This window comes from Felis catus, chromosome D3 (genome assembly GCF_018350175.1).
Source record: "Felis catus isolate Fca126 chromosome D3, F.catus_Fca126_mat1.0, whole genome shotgun sequence".
Lineage (NCBI taxonomy): Eukaryota > Metazoa > Chordata > Mammalia > Carnivora > Felidae > Felis > Felis catus.
Genome location: NC_058379.1, coordinates 34950107 through 34970912, shown reverse-complemented (window position 1 = coordinate 34970912; position 20806 = coordinate 34950107). Strand labels below are relative to the sequence as shown.

Here is a 20806-nt window from a genome sequence, read left to right as displayed (position 1 = left end):
TGTGAAAACCAGGGCTCAAGATGCAGAGAAGTGGGCTGATGCATTCGGCCGCCATCCAGAGATCCGGGAACTTTCCTGGTTCTGTCCTCTACCCAGTTGAGACTTCAGCCCCTGCTGGTCTCCAGAAAGAACTTCACAGCTAGTGACAGGAGGGCAAAGTGTGACAGGGGAACGGCCGGAGCATCTGAACGGCAGGGCCGTTTGTGTCGTGGTGTCAGATTGCTTCAATAACAGGGACCAAATATATGAAAAAAAAAATCTAAATAAGAGGCCATTATTCAGATGATGATTTTTCATCATTTTTCATCATATATTATAGAAGGACTCCTTGCATTAGCCCTCTCTGCAGATCCTTTGTTGTGTGTTTACAATATTTGGTTTGGTTTGCCAAAATTCCACCGGCCCACACATGAACCCGGTTACAAAGGTGACTGGCACGCCGCATTCGCCCTCTTGTGGTCAGGAGATGTCAGTGCAGCATCTCATGTTAGCTGAGAAGAAACCCCTTTCATGACTGGCAGCACCCAGGAGGGATTGGCCATGAAGTGAAAAGCAAGGTAGCCAGTCCCGGGTGGCACTGTTTTTGGTCCTGTTTTCCAAAAGTTCATGGACGGTTTGACATGAAACAGGTGTATGACTTACATTCCCTGCATTTCTTTGGCAGCTGAAGGCTATGCTGCCTTTCAGGAAGATAGCTCTGGAGATGAGGCTGAAAGTCCTTCCAAAATGAAGAGGTCCAAGGGAATCCATGTTTTCAAGAAGCCCAGCTTTTCTAAAAAGAAAGAGAAGGATTTTAAAATAAAAGAGAAACCCAAAGAGGAAAAACATAAAGAAGAAAAGCACAAAGAAGAGAAACATAAAGAGAAGAAGTCAAAAGACTTGACAGCAGCTGATGTTGTTAAACAGTGGAAGGAAAAGAAGAAAAAGAAGAAGCCAATTCAGGAACCAGAGGTGCCTCAGGTTGACGTTCCGAATCTCAAACCCATTTTTGGAGTTCCTTTGGCCGATGCAGTAGAGAGGACCATGATGTACGACGGCATTCGGCTGCCGGCGGTTTTCCGTGAATGTGTAGATTATGTAGAGAAGTATGGCATGAAGTGTGAAGGCATCTACAGAGTTTCAGGTATTGGGCACACGTGCTTCTCTTAGGGGTTTTTAAAAATTCACTTCCATTTTTCACAGGAAGGGAAAAGAAGAACTTGTGAGGAAAATTGTGGCATGGTTCCTAATAAGTCTTACTCATTTCCTCAGTCCTTCTAGTTGCACAGAAATCCCCCACACTGTGTGTGTGTGTGTGTGTGTGTGTGTGTGTGTGTGTGTGTGTGTTTTAGCAGTTTGCTTTTTTTGTGATATTCTCTTCTATCAGGAGCCTTGATACACGAGTTGTTCACAGTTTTCAGGAGCCCGGATGAGTCTAAACAAAGTATATGAGTCATGTCCCTTCAGTTGGGTGCCCTCAGACTATGCTTTATTCTTCTCACCTCCTTCCCTCTGAGCAGGGCTCAGTGTTGTGAGGGAGATCAGTAGGACAAAGAAAGATATCTCGGTTAAGGGATGCTTCTTGGCCAGGAGACACTTTTATTGACCTAATCATAGAATGTATTTCCTGAGTTCGGCTGAAAGAACGTGAAATGTTACTTGCTAACTGTTTAGGCCCCAAATGTCAGTGTTTTTGTCAGCCATGTGCAGCTATTACATATATTAGTGAAATTGATTTTCTGTTTATGTTTTCCATACATGTGAAAGTTCAGATTTCTTATTTGGCAAGAATGTAATTCATATTGGATGTCTAAAATCCAGCTAAATGTATGCTACTTAAAGAAAAAAGATTTTATTTCTTTCTTTTGTACTGTACAGGATGGAAGTCCTGACCTGTGGCAACATCTGTGTTCTAAATCATTACTTTCCCATGATTTAGTTCTTGATACTGGAAATTATTTATTTATTATTATTATTTTTTTAATTATTATTTTTTTAATGTTTTATTTATTCTTGAGACAGAGAGAGACAGAGCATGAGCAGGGGAGGGGCAGAGAGAGAGCGAGACACAGAATCTGAAGCAGGCTCCAGGCTCTGAGCTGTCAGCACAGAGCCTGACACGGGGCTCGAACCCACGAACTGCGAGATCGTGACCTGAGCCAAAGTCGGACGCTTAACCGACTGAGCCCCTATTATTATTATTTTTTTAACACATTTATTTCGAGAGAGAAAGACAGTGTGCATGTAAGTGGGGAAAGGGCACAGAGAGATAGAGAGGGAATCCCAAGCAGGCTTTGCACTGTCAATGCAGAGCCCGATGTGGGAATTCCAACTCACGACCGTGGGATCATGACCAGAGCCGAGATCAAGAGTTGGACACATAACTGATTGAGCCACCCAGCTGCCTCTGGAGATCTATTTTATAAAACTTGTTGGTCACACATTTTCATGATGAGTCAAATCATACACATTTAGAATATAGAGACATTACACTTAGTTTTTTCCATTGATTTGGTTCACACAATCAATTTTTAGAGGGCAGATTTGATATATTTGGCTTTTGGGGAAAGGACAGGCATCTCTGATAATTGGGGAACCCTTAACATAGTACCCCTTAGACAGCGTATCATCATTAAGAATATTTTGGCTAACATGCTACCATTTTATAGAAAATATAATCCATAGATAGGGCATTGCATTTGAATTTATAATTCTTTAGTAACATGAAAATAAACACATTTAAATGAACTTGAAAATTTGACTTTTAAAACTAATGATGAATTGATTTTTAAAGATTTAAATAATACCAACATAGCTGCTTTCTCTCACTTGAGTCTGATAGGAAGGAATTTTGTTCTAGGTGAAAGTTTCTCTGAAGAGTTTCTACACCTTTGTTCAAAGGATTCTTTTGTCTTTGACCTATTTTTGATGTTTGCATTCTTTTGGAGTTGGAGTTGCAGAACTCTGTTTGTGTGTCAGAGCACTCAAAGGGAGCTGTTCCCCTGATCATTGATTCCTGGAGGCTGAGCTCCTGCTTTGATCAATTTTTTATCATTTTTTAAGCTCTGACAGTGTGCTATATTCAGGATACCGTGGATTAGAGTTAATGGCTGTGACTTTTTTTTCTTTCTTTGAATGCTCATAAGACTGTTTTCTGCTGGAGAGTTTTTGGTTCTTATTCCTATTATAAGTGCTAGTTTTCTTTTTTATTTTGTTTTTTAAAGTTTATCTATTTTGAGAGAGAGTGTGCATGTGCATGCACATGTGTGTGAGTGGGGGAGGGGCAGAGAGAGAATCCCAAGCAGGCTCTAATTGTCAGTGTGGAGCCTGATGCAGGGCTCGAACTGTGGAGCCATGAGATTATGACCTGAGCATAAAACAAAAGTTGGACACTTAACCAACTGAGCCACCCATTTGCCCCTATAAGTTCCAGTTTTAAAACACACATTTCATTTTGTGTATGCTCTCTCTCTACCTGAGATGTTTTTTTAAGCATCCAGTCTTTAAAAAGAAAACAATTTTGGGGCGCCTGGGTGGCGCAGTCGGTTAAGCGTCCGACTTCAGCCAGGTCACGATCTCGCGGTCCCTGAGTTCGAGCCCCGCGTCGGGCTCTGGGCTGATGGCTCGGAGCCTGGAGCCTGTTTCCGATTCTGTGTCTCCCTCTCTCTCTGCCCTTCCCCCATTCATGCTCTGTCTCTCTCTGTCCCAAAAATAAATAAAAACGTTGAAAAAAAATTAAAAAAAAATAAAATAAAAAGAAAACAATTTTGATAACTTCAGAGTAACAACAAACCAAAGACATTCTAATTGTTTACTTGTGCAGTTTTCTGGGTAGGCACTATTGGAGAGAAAAATTAGATGCATATAAATACATGTGAGAGAGAGAAGAGGTCTTTGCTAAGAGTTTCAATTAAAGTTATCACTCACCATGTTTTAGTCATGTCATAAAAGTAAGAAAATGGGGAGTATTTTCTAACTTTTATGTCAAAATGAAGATTATACAGAAATAAGCTTTATTTTGTTACTTTCATATTTAGAGTTATTGATTTTATTAGCACTGGATAAGTGACACATTTTTTGTAATGCCTTTGGAAGGTTTTCACATAAGATAAGCCCAGATGTAATAAGCACTATTGATTATAAAATGCTCTTCAGGTTAGATGACACTTAAGCATTTGCACCTGGACCATTACAGTCTCTCAGCCTTAATCTTGTTTCAGGTAATTGGCCTAGAATTTCAAGTGTTAAACACAACAGAAAGCTTCCTTGTGCTTTTATGAGCATTTGCTGGCACTGAATCCATATCACTTAAATTCAGATTGGACTGAGGGCTTCAAAACTTATAAAATGTTTGAAAAACAGCCGTTTTGTGTGTCAGTGTTTCTGTGCAGTAAGAAAAACCAAACAATTGGATTTGAGAAACCCAAGTTTCGCTTTTTTTGTGTGGTGGCTCCAGCTGTGTTCCAGATTAAGAAAATATACAAAAATTCAAATTTAAAAATAGAAATTAGATGGGGATTATTTAATGGACACTTTTTTCACAGAGTGTGTTTAGATAGCAAACCCACCTTTTGTATTTATGATACAATGTTTGCTTATAAAAAGTAATGACCTACAGCTTGTTGGAACATGCTTATAAATACCGAGTTGTGCTGTATGTTGTCAGTCTTGTGACTTGTTAGAAAAGGCCATTGGCCCTTTTTGGGGAGCAAGACTTATGCTTGGATTGTAGTTGAATTTTTGCCTGAATTTTTACCTACCTAGCTTTAAATGAAAAAAAAAAAAAATGTCCCTTGAATCACTTGGCATGTTTTAAAACTTAAAACGTTCCCTGATTGCTCTGACTTTTGTTCTGAATATTGAGTTTTCCTGGTATCATTTAGCTTTTGGTTGAATTCACCCTCACAGTGTAGTCTTTTATGTTATCATCCTTACGGAGGAATTGTACGAACCTCGAGCAGGTCATTGCTTCATAACTAGAGGTTTGGCTCTCCTCAAATCTCTTCCCACAGCAGTGGGTGTCATGGTGAAAAAAGTTGTGTGTTTGATTATTTTCTTGATACCCTCTTTCCCTTCGGAATTTGGATGTTTTTAGGAATTAAATCAAAGGTGGACGAGCTGAAAGCAGCCTATGACAGAGAGGAGTCTCCAAATTTGGAAGAATATGAGCCTAACACCGTGGCCAGTTTGTTGAAGCAGTATTTGCGAGACCTTCCCGAGAATCTGCTTACCAAAGAGCTGATGCCTCGCTTTGAAGAGGCTTGTGGGCGGAGCACGGAGAGCGAGAAGGTGCAGGAATTCCAGCGCTTGCTCAAAGAGCTGCCAGAATGTAACCATCTTCTGATTTCTTGGCTGGTCGTGCACATGGACCATGTTATCGCGAAGGAACTGGAAACAAAAATGAATATACAGAACATTTCTATAGTGCTCAGCCCAACTGTTCAGGTACATGGCCTTCCCTGCACACGTGCCCTCTGATGCTGACCCTGGGGAGTCATTTTCTATTGCTAAATCGCACACCAAGCAGTTAACCAGCAAAAGTAGATGCTAGAGTATTGGTCTTGTTCTCTCGGAACACGGACAGTGTCATGACTAGCATGTAGCTGTGCAATTTGAGTGTTGTACGGTCTTTGGTGTGGTTCTCCAAACCAGTTCCTGATGACAGTGATCCCTCATGAGTAGAGGAGGAGCCCATGGTACCCACAGTTACAAAGTTCATCTGTAGACTTTGGGAGATTTCATTTCTTTCTTCAGATAGCTTCATTAAGCTTCATTGCTTAATTATATTACACCCTATATCAGACTTCAGCACAGAGGGGCCTGACATCATTTGTTTGGTCAGGGATTTATCCTGATGATTTCATTCATAAAGATAGATCCTAGAGAAGGATTTTATAGAATTTTAATCTCAGGAGGCATTTCAGGGAGTTGGTAGTATGTTAATTGGTGTGTCTTTACAGCATGAATACTTGGCCTTTGTTTATTGCTGTTGACTGGGTGTTGGCACAGAGCGTTTATTGTCATTTAATTAGAGTTATACGGTATGCTCGATATTTTATTCAGGCCAGACACAAAAGGCAAAAAAAATGAAGTGATGATGTTTGTATTATTTTAAGCTCTCTTTTTGACCAGTATACTAGGTTATTATCAGCCATTGTTACAATGCACTGTTGTTGTAAGGGTATATTTTCTTGTATTCAAGATTCTTTCATCACTCATTGACTATATTTTGGAAGCAAAATGTTTCTCAAATTTCAGTTTGATCGTTCAGACTAGTCAGAATTTCAGAATTTGGTAAATATTATATTGTTACTTAATATTACTATGGTAGGGATGATAGTTTCATAGAAGGTTCAAGTGTGTTGTTAAGTTTTAGGTAGAAAGTAATTGATGTCCTGATCTCCTAGCATATGAACGTGATATTTAAACACTGGTTGTGCATATGTGCCTGCAAAGCATTGATTTCCAGAGTAATGGCTCTCATGTCAAGCCCAGCTTGACAACTCCCGGTACTCTTCCTTGCCCTGTCCCTCGCTACATACACTGGTATGTGTTAAAGGTCTCAGAATAACTCGAGAGTAAAGAACATAAGGTTTTTAAGATCAGTATTGCTAAAAAAAAAAAAAAAAAAAAAAAGAGAGAGAGAGAGAGAAAATTGATGATCATTGAGTTCTGCATCCTTTTTCCTGTCCTTTTGTTTATTTATTTTTTCAAATTCCTTATGGTGCTTGAATACATGCTTGAATATATGCTGTTTTTCCATTCTCTTAAGTTGGTCAGTAATTAGCAGAGCATGTCCAGTCACTGCCTTGGAAAAAAGTCACTCCCATGTCTACAATTAAAGGATGTACTATGCAGCAGACACAAATTAAATGAAATAAAATGATAATTTGAATAGGTTTTTGGGGTTTTTTTGGTTGGTTTTTTTTTTTTTTTTTTTTTTTTTTTTTGCAAATCTTTTTATTTATTTTTTCTTAGATTAGCAATCGTGTCCTATATGTGTTTTTCACACATGTGCAAGAGCTCTTTGGAAATGTGATACTAAAGCAAGTGACCAAACCTCTTCGATGGTCTAACATGGCCACTATGCCTACACTGCCAGAGACCCAGGAGAACATCAAGGAGGAGATCAGAAGACAGGTGTGTGTGTGCTCAGCCCCACCTTCAACCCTAAAGAGCCTACCTTTGCTCTGACCCTTTTGGATGATTATGATGATCAACAGGGATGGTTCGGAGGAGGAGCTCTTGTTCACTGAGCACTTTCTGTGGGTCTGGAAATTGTCGGGCACATTGTTCGTGGCACGCTGAGGGCAGAAATCTCTGCCTGGCCCTATTTCATGCCGGTGAAGTCAGAATATTGTGGTAGAAAGAATACAGATTTTGAAACCCAAAAGACCTGGCTTTAAATTCTTGCTGTGGTTAAAGTTAACTGATTTTTAGGCATACTGCTTAACCTCTGTTAACCTTGATGATCCCATTTTAAAATGGGTCATCTTGTGGTTTGGCATGAAGATTACTACCATAAATGAGATAATGGTGCCAGGCACGTTGTAAGGAGTCCAAAAGTGTTAACTTATCTGGACAGGGTTGCTGTTATCAGCCATGTTTTCCAGATAGAAATAAACTTGTGGAAATTAACTCACTGTGTCACGTGGCTTTAGTAAACTGTAGAACCAGAATTTGACCCCGAATCCAGTGCTTTTCCACCGTTCTGTTCTGACAGAAAATACCGTTCATTTGATGTGTGTGTGTTTAGCAAAACTGATTACGAAATTCAGGGCCAAGAAATCTACCTATATTTGATTATTGTTATACTTTTTATTTGCATACATATTATCAAATTTTTGCTTGGTTTTCTTTCCTTTTATCTGCTCTGAGCTCCCATCATTGGTTGTTGATGTGTTGTGGGAAAGGGATGTGAATGAACTGTTACTGAACCAATGTAAATTAACGATGAGAACCTAATGCCCAGGCAAAAAAGGATTTTCAGTGATAGCCTCGAAAAAATAATCCATGCCATTATATCATTCCCTTACTAATAATTGAAAAATAGTTGGTTGTACATCTTTAGAAATTTCATATAGTTTTATTTTGCGATGATGAGACATGGGATACCACTCAGTGTGTGGTATATTGTTTTCTAGGAGTTTCTTTTAAATTGTTTACATCGAGATTTGCAGGCTGGGATAAAGGATTTATCTAAAGAAGAAAGATTATGGGAAGTACAAAGAATTTTGACAGCCCTCAAAAGGAAACTGAGAGAAGCTAAGAGACAAGTGAGTAAATTTGGCATTTTGGTACGTCATGTCGATAATAGAATATAAACAGAATGCGCTGGAATTTTTTAAGTTAAGTTTCTCTTAAAACACAATATGTGTATGTCTCCTGAAGTAAAGTTCCCTGAGTGTTCCCAGTTCTGGATTATTGATCCTTCATTTTGGTATCAGGGAAATGATTATTTAGGAAGTTGGTTTTTTGGTTTTTGTTTTTTTTAAGTCAAACATGATTTTACTAAAAGCTGTTTTGTCATTTCCTGCTTGGTTGTACTTGTAAACAGAAGCAATTGGATAGTGATACATTTCAGAGACTGCTGGGGAATTTGAAGGCTTTGAGTCAGCTCTTGGGAAACATGAGGAGGCAGTTTTATTCACCTCATAAAAGGAAGAGTAGCCTGTGACTCCTGCTAAGTTTGGGGCACACGAATCAGACTTTTCATCTCCTCTCATGTATGTTTCTTGGTTCTGGGGCCGTGGGTTGCCTAGCCAAAAGGCTGAGATCTCAGATCTCTGGACCCTCTTACAACCTGTGTTCAGATTCAATGGCAGGCCCCACAGTACTTCCAGGGAACGTTAGTCAGCATCCATCAGACCGCTAGAGCATGATCAGTGGTGGGTCACCATTGTGGTTGTGCTAACAGACAAAGACAGCTCATGTATTTATGTCGCTCTGAGATTAGAGATTTGCATTTATGTGGAAGTTAGCTTTGTCAGAGAGGAAACATGAGGTGTTTGCACATGCCTTCTAGGACTGGCAGACTGGCGAAAGCCCTTTGTGTGTTTTTCTTCCTTCTTTTCTCCTGCTTACCAGATTATCTGTCTTTTTTTTTTTGTTTTCCTATGCCTGTTGTCTTTCTCTTCATGCTTCAGTCTGGAACCAGTGACTGACCGACTAGCCCTCATGGTTGTAATTGTTACCCACGTGGCATTGCCTCTCAGACTTGAAATGAAGGGTTTCTGACCTGTGACAGGGATAATGGATGTTTGGTTTTCATTACTCTTGCTTCTCCTCTCTCTTGGATAAAAGAATTGTGACAGAGCAAACCAGAGGCACTTTAGAAAGGATGGGTTACTTTTACTCTACCAGTTTTCTTTATGCTGTCTCTTTATAGCTGCTCGTTCATTTATAAAATTCTCAAAAGGTTTTGTCAAGTTGATTTCAACCTTGAGAAATAAATTAGTTATTTATTTTTTTAATGTTTATTTGACAGAGAACAAGCAGGGGCAGAGAGAGAGAAGATAGGACCCAAAGCAGCCTCTGTGACAGCCAAGAGCCCGATGTGGGGCTTGAACTCACAAACCGTGAGATCACGACCTGAGCTGAAGTCGGATGTTTAACCAACTGAGCCACCCAGGCGCCCCAAAAATCCTTTATATGTAGACAACATGACTGTCTACATACAAAATCTATCAAAAAACTGATAAGTGAATTTAGCACAATTGTGGGATACAAGAGTAGATACACAGAGGTCTGCTGTATTTCTGTATATTAGCAATGAGCAATCAGATATTGGACCTAAAAAGAAAAACGAAGACCTAAATAGGTGGAGTGATATATCTTAATATTGTTAAAATGTTAGGTTTTCTCAAATTTATCTGTGGATTTAATCCCAATCAAAATCTAAACAGGTGGGTTTGTAGAAATTAATAAGCTCTTCTAAAATTTATGTGAAAATACAAATGATGTAAACAGTTGTAGAAAAAGAACAACACTGGAGGACTTGTACTACCTGATGTTAAGACTTGCTGTGAAATTACAGTAACCAAGATAGTAGACGTTGGATAAAGAGAAGCATATAGAGGAGAAAGTCCAGAAATAGACCCACCAATATATGGGCAGTTAATTTTCCACAAAGATGATAAGACAATTCAATGGGGAAGGATTTTCTTTTCAACAAATTGTGTTGGAACAATTGAATATCTGTATGCAAAAAAAGAATGACCAAAACAAAATCCTTGACTCTTTCTACACAGCATATGCAAAAACTAAGTCAAAGTGAATCTAAGACCTAAAAAGAACTTCCAGAAGAAAGCATAGAAGATCTTACTGACTTTGACTCAGGTCAGGCAGTAATTTCTTAAATAGGACACAATACCCATGAACTGTAAAAAAAAAAAAAAAAAAAAAAAAAAAATTGTTAGATTACATCTCATCAGCATTCTAAAACCTGCTCTTCAGGGGCACCTGGGTGGCTCAGTCAGTTGAGCACCTGACTCTTGGTTTCAGCCCAGGTCGTGATTTCACAGTTCGTGAGATCGAGCCCTGCGTCGGGCTCTACGCTGATGGCACAGAACCTGCTTGAAATTCTCTCTCTCCCTCTCTCTCTGCCCCTCCCCTGCTCACACATGCACATGCTCTCTCTTCTCTCTCAAAATAAATAAACATTAAAAATAAATAAAAATAAAACATGCTCTTCAAAAGACACTGAAGAAAATGAGTATACAAGGCAGAGGCTGTGACAAAATATTTGCGAAAACCCATACCTGATAAAGGACTCAAATCTATAAAAAACTTAAGACAACAAAATTTTTTTTTTTAGAGTTTATTTTTTTTAAGCAGATTTAGGTTCATAGCAAAATTGAGAGGAAGATACAGAGATTTCCCATATACCCTCTGCTCGCCCACCAGAGTATGGTACATTTGTTATAATAAGAATTCAGTTTTTAAAAGGGCAAAAAAGCTGGGGTGACTGGGTGGCTCAGTTAAGCGTCTGACCCTTGATTTTGGCTCAGGTCGTGATCTCATGGTTCATGGAATTGAGCCCTCCCGTTGGGCTCTGCGCTCATAGTGAGGAGCCTGCTTAGGATTCTGTGTCTTCCCCTCTCTGCCCCCCTTCCCCCTTGTGTGTGGGCACACTCTCTTAAACTTTTTTTTTTTTTTAAAAGGCAAAAAAGTTGAACAGGCACTTTACCAAAGATCATGTACAGATGACAAATAAGCACATGCAAATAAACAGTGCTCAACATCGTTTATCATAAAGGAAATACATATTGAAACCACAGTGAGATACCACTACACGCCAACAAGAATGATTAAAAATAAAAATACCAGGTGTTGCCAAGAATGTGGCGCAACGGGAATGCTCATTGTTGCTCTTGGTAATGCAAAATGGTACAGTAATTTTGGAAAACAGTTTGGCAGTTTCTTATAAAGTTAAACATATGGTTACCATATGACCAAGCAATCCCACTTTTAAGTATTTAAAAGAAGGAAGCATATGTACCCACTCGAAGCATGTATGTACGAAATGTACATAACAGCTCTGGTTATAATGGTTCAAAACCAGGAAGGATCCAAATGTCCATCAGCTGGTGAATGGATAAACAACTTGATGTACATTTATGTCATGGCATATTACTCAGCAAACTACCAATACAAACAACAAAATAGATGAATAGTAAAAGCATTATGATGAGGGCACCTGGGTGGCTGAGCCAGTTAAGCATCTGACTCTTGCTTTTTTGGCTCAAGTCATGATCTCATGGTTTGTGGGTTGGAGCCCACTGTTGGGCTCTGTATTGCCAGGGTGAAGCCTGCTTGGGATATTCATTATCTCTCTCTCTCTCTCTCTTTCTCTCTCTCTCACTCTCACTCTCTCACTCTGTCTCCCTCCTTCCCTCCCTCCCCTTCTTTCCCCCTCCCTCTCTCTCAAAATAAAGAAACTTAAAAAAAAAAAGCATAATGCTAAGTGAAAGAAGCTACATAAAAAAAAGATACTTACTGACTGATTCAATTTATATGACACTCAAGAAAAGGCAAAACTATAGCAATGGAAAACAGGTCAGTGGTTGCCAGAGGCCAGCAGATGGTGGAAGAACCCAAGGGTACTTTGTGTGGTGATGGAAATGTTCTGTAATGTGATTATTGTGCCGGTTACTTAACTGTATTCATTTGCCAAACTAATTGAATTGTATACTTAAAATTGACAACATCCAAACAAACAAAAAGATCACAGAAGGTCATTTATATGGATGGGTTCCAGAAATGGTGAGCACGTTAACCAGAATTAAACATTTTTCATAGTGCGGCCACAGACTAAGATGCACACCTTATTTTGGAAGCACAGTTAACAAATGCTCATCTATCCAGTGGGTCACCTGACTGTTACTGCTACTTTGGCAATTCTGGGAAGTGAGAAGGAAGTTTGGTGATGGTGTGGAATTGTTGAATATGTGTTACATAGGGGCTGAGCAGTTCTTTTTCATTTGTCTCACCCAATAGGAGTGTGAAACCAAGATTGCACAAGAGATTGCCAGTCTTTCAAAAGAGGATGTTTCCAAAGAAGAAATGAATGAAAATGAAGAAGTTATAAATATTCTCCTTGCTCAGGTAAGCTAAACTTTTTCTCTACTTTGCAAGATCCTTTCTTAAAAATAAAAATTGTACATAATTAAGGTATACAGCTCGATGGTTGATACACCTATCCATAGTGAAGTGATTACTATGGTGAAGCTAATTAACATTGTTTCCTCATACAGTTACGTTTTTCTTTTGTGATGGGAACACCTGAAATCTATTCTTTTAGTACATTTCCACTAGTTAATACAATGTTATTAACTATAGTCGTCATGCCTGTATACTAGATCTCTAGACTTACTTATCCTTTTGTAATTGCAACTTTGTATCTTTGACCAACATCTCGCCATTTTCCCCATCCCTTTGCCTCTGGTAACCACTGTTCTACTCTCTACTTCTCTGAGTTCTACTTTTTTTTTTTTTTTTTTTTTTTTTAACATTCCACATAGAAGTGAGATCATACAGTATTTGTCTTTCTATGTATGGCTTGTTTCACTTAGCATGGTGTCCTCCAGGTTCATTGTCATAAATGGCAAGATTTCCTTCTTTCTCATGGCTGAATAATATTCCTGTGTCTGTGTGTGTTCATACACACCCCGCATCTATCCATTCATGCATTGACCACGAAGCTGTTTTCATATTTTGACTATTGTGAATAATGCTGCAGTAAACATGGCAGGGCGGGTATCTCTTCAGTCTTCTTTTCATTTCCTTTGGGTATATGCCCAGAGGTGGAATTGCTGGGTCGTATGGTAGTTCTTCTGTTTTTCATAACGGCTGGGTTCAGTTTACATTCCTACCAACAGTGTGCTCTGTGAATGTGGTATATCACATTTATTGACTTGCGTATGTTGGACCATCCTTACGCCCCAGAGATCAATCCTTCTTGATCATGGTGTATGATCTCTTTGCTTCTGTGTTCATCAAGGATACTGACCTGTAATTTTCTTTTCTTGTAGTGTCTTTGTCTGGCTCTGGTAATCATAATGCTGGCCTTATAAAAGGAAGTTTGAGAGCATTCCTTTTTCCGTTTTCTTGGAAGAGTTTGAAAAGGATTGGCATTACTTCTTTAAATGTTTGGTAGAATTTACCTGTGAAGCCATCTGGTTGTGGTTTTTGCTTGGTTGGGTGATTTTTGAGAACTGATTCAGTGTTTGTACGACTCTGTTCAGATTTGCTATGCCGTCATGGGTCAGTCTTGGCAGGTACTGTGTTTCTAAGAACATACCCATTTCTTCTAGGTTGTCCAGTTTGTTGGTGTATAAATGTTTATTGTAGTCTCTCATGATGCTTTGTATTCCTGCGGTATCAGTTGTAGTTTTTCCTCTTTCATGTATAGCTTTGAGTCCTTTTATTCTAGCTAAAGGTTTGTCAATTTTGTCTTTTCAGAAGACGAACTCTTGGAGTGCCTGGGTGGCTCAGTCGTTTGAGTGTCTGACTCTTGATTTTGGTTCAGGTCTTGATCTTTGTGGGTTCAAGTCCCACATTGGGCTTTGCACTGAAAGCTCAGAGCCTGCTTGGGATTCTCTTTCCCTCTCCCTCTGTGCATGCTACTGTGCATGTGTGTGCTCTCTCAAAAATAAACATTTACAAAAATAAAAACAACTCAGTTTCATTAATCTTTTGTATTGTTTTTCTAGTCTCTATTTCATTTATTTCTGCTCTGATCTGTATTATTTCCTCCCTTTTGCTAATTTTAAGTTTGTTCTTTTTCTAGTTCCTTCAGCTGTAAAGATACGTTGTTTGAGATCTTTCTTTTTTCTTAATGAAGGCATTTATCACCATAAACTTCCCTCTTCGAGTTGCTCTTACTTCATCCTGTAGTTTTGACACGTTGTGTTTCTACTTTCATTTATCTCTAGATATTTGATTTCTTCTTTGACCCGTTGGTCCTTCAAGAGTGTGTTGCAAGACTCTAAATGGTCCTCATATATTATAATTTGAGAAGCTCAACCACAGAGGTGTGAGTCTTTTAAAGAAACTCGAAAGATGATTAAGTGGCTTTAATGGGATCATGCCTGTTGTATTTGTTGGTTTTAACTTTTATGTGGTGTTTGCTGAAGTGTTCAGGAGAAACTGTCCTCCACTGACTGCTACTTACTGGACACTGTTCTAGATGCTTAATCTCATTTTATCCACACACAGGTCTGAGTTATAATGTTTTCCGTAACTTACAGGGGAGTTGTAATTAATTTGTTTCATGTTAATGAGATGGCAGTTTAAAAAAAATTAAAGTTTATTCTTTCATTTTGAGAGAGAAAGAGTGTGTGAGTGAGCGGGGGAGGGGGAGAGAGAGAATCCCCAGCAGGCTCTGCCCTGCCAGCACAGAGCCCAGCACGGGGCTTGAGCCCATCAACCATGTGATTATGGGCTGAAACCAAGAGTCAGACACTTAACCGATTGAGCCACGGAAGCGCCCAGACTTTTAATATTTTAAAATGTGTTTTTCCTGACCACAAAGTTTGGGATCCTTGAAATGTAACAGTATAGATTTTATCTGATTGTTGTTGCTGATAACACCTGTTTAGATATTTTCATTTTATTCTTTGTGGGTGAACTCATTTGTTGGAGATGAATTGCTTTATTATTCATTCATTGATTTGACAAATAGCTCTTGAGTATCTACTGTATTCCAGGCATAGAGTTGGAAATGAGCTCCTTTCTTTCTCTGCATTTCTTAAGTCAGCCTCACTCTGTTCTGGAAACTCCCAGAGGTTAACAGAAATGAAGTCCTAGGTTCTGATGGCAGTCCGTGTATTTCCAGAAATTCACATGTGTGGGGTACCTAAAGCTTTACAAGTTCCATTCCTTTCCTGTCACTTTTTTTTTTTTTTGTAATGTTTATTCATTTCTGGGAGAGAAAGTGAGATAGAGTGCTAGTGGGGGGAGGGGCAGAGAGAGAGGAAGACACGGAATCTGAAGCAGGCTCTGAGCTGTCAACACAGAGCCTGATGTGGGGCTCGAACCCATGAACTGCAAGGTCATGACCTGAGCTGAAGTTGGGCGTTTAACTGAGCCACCCAGGCGTCCCCCTTTTCTTTCACTTCTGAGAAGGACATTGTTTTGCCTAGCAGGAACACAGCTCTTCCCCTGAAGACAGGATAAAGTCCCAGATTATGTCTTTAGTTCAGAGTTTTTCAGTCTGACATTTTTCAGAACATGAGCTTTAATGGGTCCCCTGGGATAAAGGGAAAGCATCTGTGTTTAGAAACACACGGGGAGGGAACGCCGCATATTACATCTCTGAGAGCTTGCTCGTGCTTGCTGGAGGCTTTGAGTTCCCTCTAGAATTTGACCCCAGTGGCGTTCAGGTTCAAACACAGGTGCTTATCCTTTCAATACCTAGAAGTTGAGAAGGAAATGCTGTAGACCCTTGCCTCAGACTCCTTGTTTTCCATAGCCTGACGTTTCTGCCTCTGAAATTTTGTCTGCTTTGGTTCTTTTCTAGACTCATTTCTAGACTCATAGGTTGGAGGGGTTAGCTTCCCTTTGGTGATCCAGTTTTAGAAATGCATATCTGTGAAAGCAGAATATTTACTGTTTATCATCTCTGGGGACGTGGGTTGAGGAGGACGGTGGATTTTGGTGAGGAGGAAAGATCTCATCTGGGAATGTTTTCCCTTTACTAGGATTTGCTTTAAGGTAATACACCAGCTGTGTATCTCCTGGGTCCTTCTTTTCCTAGTTCTATCTTGACCCCGAAATAGATAAGAGAGGTCCTTACTGAGAAGTAGAAAGGCATTCAGGAGGGACTGGGAATCAAAAACAGTCACTTGGCCTTTGTGCCCAGGGTACTGGTTCATCGGGAGCCTTTGCAAATTGAGGACGGGGGATTCTGAGGTGGCATTTTTTGTCTTGGGAAAAATCTAGGTATTCCTCCCGAATAACTTAGTCTACTTTTTCTCAGCCTTTCCATGACATTAGTTAGGGAAACAGGATGATAAGCTTTGTAGTACAAGCTTTCCCATAACTTGTGTCACATATGGGGCTAAAGAATTTAAGGCAACATAGGAGACCCCAAAAGGCGACATTCCCTAGACTCATACTCTCGAAGGTGCTCACCAGTGGTCATTATTTCAGGAGAACGAGATCCTGACTGAACAGGAGGAGCTTCTAGCCATGGAGCAGTTTCTGCGCCGACAGATCGCCTCCGAAAAAGAAGAGATCGAACGCCTCAGAGCCGAGATTGCTGAAATTCAGAGGTAGAGGAAAGCTGAGGGTCTTAGTTTTAAGTTCGCAAGAATGTTTACTGAAAGATGCACGTAGTTGTTTCAACTCTCAGACTTCCACGCAAAAGAACTGGGCATCCGAACCAGTCAGCTTTACCGTTTCTTCCTAAGTGGCTCCACTGAGTGGACCCGTGGAGCGCTGGTGAAGGGGAAGGAAGGGCGGGAGGGCAGCGGTGCGCGCTCCTCTGCTCACCGGCTCTCTCGGCCTCCCACCCGCAGCCGCCAGCAGCACGGCCGCAGCGAGACCGAGGAGTACTCCTCCGACAGCGAGAGCGAGAGCGAGGACGAGGAGGAGCTGCAGATCATCCTGGAGGACCTCCAGAGGCAGAACGAGGAGCTAGAAGTGAGCACCGGCTTCCAGAAAGTTTCCCTTAGAAGCGGTCTTCCTTTCTGTGGGAACGAGCGGGGAGGCTGAGGAGAGAGTTGAGGGGACGTCTCACCGGAGCCGGCCGGGCGCGCCGCACAGCGTGGCCTCGGCGGGCGTCCTTGGGCTGTGGCGGCTGCCCCGACTGCCCTCGAACCGCTGCGAAAGATCTGGGCTCAGTTCCCAGAGATGAGCAGAAAGAGCAATGCTGGTGGAAGAGGTCGAAAAGCCTCCTGACTCTCCTGTGGGTAAAATGGGGACAGAGCTTTCTCTTGTCCCTTAACCCTCGGAGCAGCCAGTGTGTCGGCCCCAGGGATCGGGGAGGCAACCGCGTGGTGAAAAGCAAGAGATTTCTGTGAGCGCGATCGGAGTTCCCCTGCTTACCCCAGATTAATCATTGTCTCCAGATGTACCTCAGGGGTTGAGAGAGGAGAGCCGTCCTCGTCTTGCTCTAAGAACAGGGTGACGGCTTGCTTTCCCTCGTCCCGATGCACTCAGCTGCTGGGGCAAATCAGCCTCTCACTGCATAGACAATAGAATCCCGCACAAAACTGCCGCCCACAGAAGTCCCGTGGACAGAGTTCAGAGGGGCTGCCCACCAAGGTCCACGTCCCAGGACACTGGCTACGGCCACGGGTGTGTCGTGGGAGAAGCAGAGCAGCGGTTGAGGCCTGGGCCACCAGGTGGCTTCCCTTTACAAGGGCCTCCCGTTGGCACTTTAGTTTGCTTTCCTAACACTTGGCAGACCACGTGAAAATCCTAAGTAGGAAGATCTATTCCAGAATTGCAGTACTTGGGATCTAGGTGTAGCCGCTGTAAGAGAGGATATTCTCGCGGTTTGAACAAGATGGTTATGTCCCTCGCCTGGCAGACATGCACGTCTGCCACCCTCCACACGGGAAGCCCTCCCCCCATGTGGAAAACATTTGGGGTCCAGAGTGGCCTTAGGTCTTGCCCACTCTCAGCAGGAAGGGGGAAGGAATCCAAGGATGCCTGGTGGTTAAGGGCCTCCGCTCATACCTTGTTAGCAAAGGCACAGTCACGTGGCTGTAGGTAGCCGCAAGGGAGCCTGGGAAACGCAGGCTGCGTAGAAATGCCACAGCCCAGAGAGGAGAGGGTGCGCCGTGCAGCCAGTAAGTAGCCTGCTACCGAGGGAGGTTTGTAGGATTCTGGGATCAGCTACTGTCTCGCTACCTCGACTTTGCTGAATGCAGGCAGATAATCTAGAACTGATAGTTTTCTGTAGTTTGCTTCAGTAGCACAGTTCAGATGTAAAGAAATGCCATTCACAAAAGACAAAGGACGTTCACTTTTGAGATAGATCTGGGATTTGATCCTGTCTCTGACGTCCCCCTCTAATTGCTGGTCAAGTCCCTCTCATCTTCTGCTTACTTCAGGGCTAGTCAGGAGCCAGTTCAAAACATACACCTACTTGAAACACTGACATATTTATTATTATTAAGCGAACTGTTTTCTCTTGGTACATTTATGTTTTCCAGATGTGTTCACTCTTCTGTAATTAGCAGTTTCGTTCTTGAATTTTGTGCATTCGGGGTCGAGGTGTTGACGTGTCTCATTTGCGCATCCGTGTTCCTGTCTCCAGTCTCACAGCTGAGTTGACTAAAACAGAATAGATTGCTGTGTAGCACACCCTTGCTAACTGTTCTCTATTCCTGAATCTGTTCCTTTGGACCTTCTTGCGTAAGTGACGACTGTTCTTTTGTCGTTCCTCAAGATAAAGAACAATCATTTGAATCAAGCAATTCACGAAGAGCGAGAGGCCATCGTCGAGCTGCGGGTGCAGCTCCGCCTGCTTCAGCTGCAGCGAGCCAAGCCCGAGCCGCCAGGGCAGGACGACGAGGAGCCCGAGAGGCGCGGGGCCGGCCAGCCGCCCAGAGACGGCGCCCTGGAGACGAAAGCGGCTAAGGAGCAGGCCAAGCCGTCACCGAGCAGAGACAGGAAGGAGACGCCCATCTGAGCAGCCCAGACCCAACGAGACCCGTGCATCTTACTGTAATCCCGAGAGTCAGAGTGCACAACTCTGTGCTGTACATTCTGTAAAGATGTCTTTTCTCCTCAGACTCTTTCTTCTCTCACACGTATGACTTCTCCGCGTCAGGCTCAGGTTACACGGGAGGACAAAGCAGTGCACGCATTGTGGGCTTGTAGGGGACAGATGAGTTTTCCAGATAGTGTCAGCTTATTTGAAGATTAATTTTCCTTGTTAACTTAAAACTATTTTAACCCTTGAGTGGCTTCTTTTTAAACCAAAAATCGTCTTTCTTTGCTTTTTTATTACAGCAGAATCAGGATCTCTTTCTCTCGGTGGGGGGTGGGGTGGGGTGGGGGTGGGGGGTGGAGCCAAACAAGGTAAATCCTGTTCCTGCCTTGTGGATTGCCCCGTAGTGTCACCCTCCGGGATCTCTGCTTACTAGTCACTCTTGCTTGTGCCTTTTACACCTTCTCGGTGCAGATTCTATAATGGGGAGCTGCCTCAGATTTCCTGACTGGCCAGAATGGCTGTTACTGAGGTTACCTTTGCCCACCCTTGTCACCCTCTCCTTTGACGGCCCTAAACCAGTCCATGAACCTGAGTCACCGGATGGCCTGACCTGTCACAGAGCTGCCAGTGGAGCCCGCCCGCTGGCCCCGGGGCAGCGTGGCCCCCGTGTAGGAGCAGCCGCCGGGCTCCTGCGGGCTCCTCGCTGCCGGTGATCACATGCTTTTCAGTGGGTTGGTCGGAGGTAGCCGCCTGACCTGAGGCCTCCACACAGAGGACCGGTTCCTTAACCCGGAGATCTTCTCGTGTGACTGATCTTCCATTAAACACAGGATGACTTAGATTGCTTGCTTGGGCTGGAATGTAAAAGTCTCTCTGCCTGAATAAGCCATATATGCTCTTAAACAAAAGTGTCCAATTACCCGTATCCTATGATCTCAGTGAACCTGCTGACGGACTCCCAATTGACAAGATTGAGCAATAGAAAAAAACTTTTCCTTTAAATGATAGCTGTGATTCCCCGACCCCGTTTTCTTGCTTCTGTAACTTCTCCGGTGACTGAGGCATCTGGGAGGTCAGCTCTCGGGCACCTTTGTTCAGTCACGCTCTGTCTGAATAAATGGCACCCGTGAGGTAGGTCAGCTCTCATGGCTGTGAAGATAAACCCCACGCACTCAAGGTGATGGAAACAAACCCCCCACGAGGGCTCTGTCCTCTCCTAGTTACTATTTATTTTCAGCACCTGTTTGATGCGGTTTTTTATTCTCTACCTATTGCACTGTTGTGACTTGTTGGCCATTGTTTGATTTTTGTACGAAAAAAAGCTTTGTTATAGAAATCAGCATACTATTTTTTTAAATCTGGAGAGAAGATATTATGGTGACTGAAAATATGGTCAGGTGTCAAATATAAACGTATAAAAGCCTTCTTGCTGTCCTGTCGGTCATATTACATTTATTTTATATTTACTGGCAATATCGAAGGTTTCTTTTTTGTTTGTGTAAACTCTAATTTCTATCAAGGTGTCATGGATTTTTAAAATTAGTATTTCATTACAACTGTCTCCGCATTCGTTAACTAATTTTTGCCAGGACCATTATTGATCAAACAAATAAATTCAACAGCCATTTGAGGAAAAACAAACCAACAAACAAAAGCATC

General features: G+C 41.9%; 1 protein-coding gene across 1 annotated transcript in view; it reads left to right on the top strand.

Annotated features, from left to right (window-relative positions):
* RALBP1 (ralA binding protein 1) overlaps positions 1 to 20570 on the top strand; it is a 49116-nt gene extending 28546 nt beyond the window's left edge. The window contains exons 3-10 of the mRNA XM_019814990.2: positions 665 to 1123; positions 5075 to 5424; positions 6958 to 7119; positions 8124 to 8255; positions 12478 to 12585; positions 16633 to 16754; positions 17001 to 17124; positions 18881 to 20570. Of these exons, the coding sequence (XP_019670549.2) occupies positions 665 to 1123; positions 5075 to 5424; positions 6958 to 7119; positions 8124 to 8255; positions 12478 to 12585; positions 16633 to 16754; positions 17001 to 17124; positions 18881 to 19123 (1700 nt within the window). The 3' untranslated portion in view covers positions 19124 to 20570. The remainder of the gene's footprint in view (positions 1 to 664; positions 1124 to 5074; positions 5425 to 6957; positions 7120 to 8123; positions 8256 to 12477; positions 12586 to 16632; positions 16755 to 17000; positions 17125 to 18880) is intronic.
* The last annotated feature ends 236 nt before the right edge of the window (positions 20571 to 20806 follow it).